This window comes from Charadrius vociferus, unplaced genomic scaffold, assembly GCF_000708025.1.
Source record: "Charadrius vociferus isolate BGI_N301 unplaced genomic scaffold, ASM70802v2 scaffold502, whole genome shotgun sequence".
Lineage (NCBI taxonomy): Eukaryota > Metazoa > Chordata > Aves > Charadriiformes > Charadriidae > Charadrius > Charadrius vociferus.
In genome coordinates this window covers 876,446-879,647 of record NW_009647233.1, presented here as the reverse complement: position 1 = coordinate 879,647, position 3,202 = coordinate 876,446, and the positions used below count along the sequence as shown (strand labels likewise).

Genomic DNA, 3,202 nt, shown 5'->3' with positions numbered 1-3,202 from the left:
CTTTCCCTTTCTAAATCTCCGCACGGATTTAGGGATGGATGCCTCTGCTTTTTTCCCCAATAAATTGCATTATTGCATTTAGGCTCGGGGCAATGATGCAAAATCCGAGGGACTCGCTGAGCTCCCCCTCGGGCATCCCGCAGCTGCCCTTTCCGCCTGGGCAAGTTGCTGTTTGTTCTTTGACCTTTGAGTTTTGTTTGGTTTTGTTTTTTTTTCCTTTCCTTTAACATCATTTTCAGCCCGGAGAGGTGACAGAAGCAGCAAGGAAAGGACCTGAGCTGGGGTGGCAGCTACTGCCGTGCCCTGCGAGCCGTGGGGCTGGGCGAGTCAGGATAGCATCGGCATCAGGATACAAATGGCCTCTGGATTTTGGGGCTCGGTCCATCCTTCCCTATGTCCGCACCTGAGGTTTTCCACTGTCCCCATGACAGTGACATTTTCCTCCCCGTAACTTCCCTCTTGCAGAGATGTATTTGGAGGTTTTGCTTGGCAGAGCCTCGGCAAGGATGAGCCAGGCGGGTACCGGGAACACCCACGACTCCAGCTTTATTTTCCAATTGAATTAAAGGATAAAAATTAAATTAATTTAGAATATAGGCCAAACTACCTAGCCAGAATTCGGAGACAACTTTCTCCATCGACTCAGTTACTGAATACAATGGGAAACGGCGTGCCTTCACCCAGAGCGTTTGGGAATAGCTGCTCACCAGGACACTGGGCTTGGACACGCACAGAGATGCTCGGCCCCGACTCCCCTGTTTTCCCCCAGCACTGTATGCTCTTCCGTTATCTTTCATCCCTACGGTCCCCCCGGGTGTCATCATTTCTAAATGCCCGTGAAATGTCTTTTCTAAAAATCAGAAAGTTGCAGCTGAAATAAGCGCCCGTCGGCAGACACCCATCCTTGTACCCATCCTGACTGTCGGGCACCGCGGTGTTTGTGTACAAAACCAAAGCCGCACGACTGAGGCGTGTTTTTGCAGCTCCCTGGGGAAGGGTCTCATGCTGCTGCTCCTTTTTTAACTGGATTTTTAAAACCATATATTGCTGTGGGAAAACACCCCAAGCAAGAAAGAATTAACACCAGCAAATCTCTCTGGAGAGTGGCACGACGCGAGATCGAGTCCTTAATGCCTGGGAGCCTGGCTCCCAGCTAACCCCGTGGCAAAAAAAAAAACCCTCAAACCCACCCTGAGCCCACACGAATCCACACGGTTCAGCCACGGTTTCCACGCAGGATTCCTGGACAAACCCAGCCGGGATATTTCAAAGCACAGCCCCAGCCCTACACGGGGCCGGCACTGTTTCTGCCGCCTGATGCTGAGCTGCTACCACCGGCAGATGGACAGACAGACAGTGGGACTGGCGGCTGTGGGACGGGCGGGTGGGAGGCTGCCGGGGGGTACCTGGGTCTCGGAGAGGCTGAGGCTGCTGGCCAGCTGCTTGCGCTCGGCGCCCACCACGTAGTGGTTCTTCTCGAAGGCCCTCTCCAGCCGCAGGAGCTGCGACGGCGAGAAGGCGGTGCGGATGCGCTTGGGTTTCCGGGCGAAGGGGCCGTGGAGGAGCAGGCTCTCCTGGGACACCTCGCTCCCTGCGGGCAGAGAGAGGAGTCAGGGTCCCACGCCAGCACCCCCAGCCCTGCAGCTCCCCTCTCTGTGGGACAAGGAGGGGACGTTGGGGAGACCCTCTTTTGCCTTGGGACATGGGGAGGACAGACATGGAGATATTGAGGGGGGGGCTGGACAGCTTTCCTGTCCCAAGCTGGCAGCATTCACCCCCTCCTGAGCACCGCAGTGCCCATGGCATGGCCGTGCTCCCTCCCCGGCTGCCCTCAGCCCTGTGGTGGGGCTGGGCACGGGGGCAACGGGAGGGGATGGGAAAAGAGAAGGAAAGAAAGAGAGGGAGAAGGGGGGAGGCAGAGGAAAAAGAGAAAGGAAGAGAGAAAAAGAAGGTAAAAAAAGGGAAAAGAGAGAGACAGCCTAAGAAAGTGACAGGGGGGAAAAAAAAAGAGAGGAAAAGGGAGAAGCAAGCAAGCAAGAAAGAAAAATAAGACAGACAAAAAGGAAAAGAAAGAGTGAAATGGAGAGGGAAAGAAAGAGAGAAGGAAGAGAAGGAAAGCAAGAAAGCAAGAGGAGAAAGAAGAGGAAGAAAGAGAAAAGGAAGAAAAAATAAAGAAAAAAGAAAAAAAAGTAAGAACGAAAGAACGAAAAAAAGAAGGAAAAGGCAAGAAAGCAGGACGGGAAGGAGGCACTGGAGGAAGGGCAGACGCGGGCAGGTGGAAGGGCAGGGAGCGGCGCAGGCAGAGGACCGAGGAGGCGGCGTGCGGGCTGCGGGCTCCGAGCGGGAGCGGGGCCGGAGCGGGGAACCCCACGGTTTTTCGGCAGCGGCCGCAACTCCCGGCGGAGCAATTCCCGGCGGAGCAATTCCCGGCGGAGCCGCCGTAGCCCGGAGCCAAGCGAGGGGTCGGTGCCGAGCAGATAAACCCTAATCTGGGCTCCTCCGGGCCGGCCCGGCCCCCGGGACCCCCTGGGGCATCGCGGCGGGGACAGCGAGGGGACGGGGATGGAGAGGAACTGGAAAGAAAGGACAGGAAAGAAAAGTGGAAAGGAAAGAAAATAAGGAAAAAAGGAAAAAAGGAAAGGAAAGGAAAGGAAAGGAAAGGAAAGGAAAGGAAAGGAAAGGAAAGGAAAGGAAAGGAAAGGAAAGGAAAGGAAAGGAAAGGAAAGGAAAGGAAAGGAAAGGAAAGGAAAGGAAAGGAAAGGAAAGGAAAGGAAAGGAAAGGAAAGGAAAGGAAAGGAAAGGAAAGGAAAGGAAAGGAAAGGAAAGGAAAGGAAAGGAAAGGAAAGGAAAGGAAAGGAAGACAGGACACAGAGAAAGGCAAAGAGGAAAATAGGGAGAGACAGAAAAGGAGAGAATGAAAGAAAGATAAAGAAAGAAAAAAGAAAAAATAAAGGAAAAGAAAAAGAGAGAGAAAGAAAAAGAAAAAGAAAAAGAAAAAGAAAAAGAAAAAGAAAAGAAAGAAAAGAAAGAAAGAGAAAAGAAAGAGAGAAAGATAAAAAAGACAGAAGCTATAAAATAAAACAAAATCTCGGTGTGCAGACAAGATCCCCCGCAATCTTTCCCTTCGTTCCCGAGAAGGAGAAGCCCCAAGTCCCGGAGCCGCGGGGCCGCGCAGCGAGACGGCAGCGCCGGTCCCGTTCCC

The 3,202-nt window shown here is 53.0% G+C and overlaps 1 protein-coding gene across 1 annotated transcript in view; it reads right to left on the bottom strand.

Annotated features, from left to right (window-relative positions):
- The window catches only part of EMX1 (empty spiracles homeobox 1), a 12,981-nt gene that overhangs the window by 4,796 nt on the left and 4,983 nt on the right, over window positions 1-3,202 (bottom strand). The window contains exons 2-3 of the mRNA XM_009879851.1: window positions 2,372-2,573; window positions 1,407-1,591 (exon numbers count right to left, since the gene is read on the bottom strand). Coding sequence (XP_009878153.1) covers window positions 1,407-1,591; window positions 2,372-2,573 — 387 coding nt within the window. The remainder of the gene's footprint in view (window positions 1-1,406; window positions 1,592-2,371; window positions 2,574-3,202) is intronic.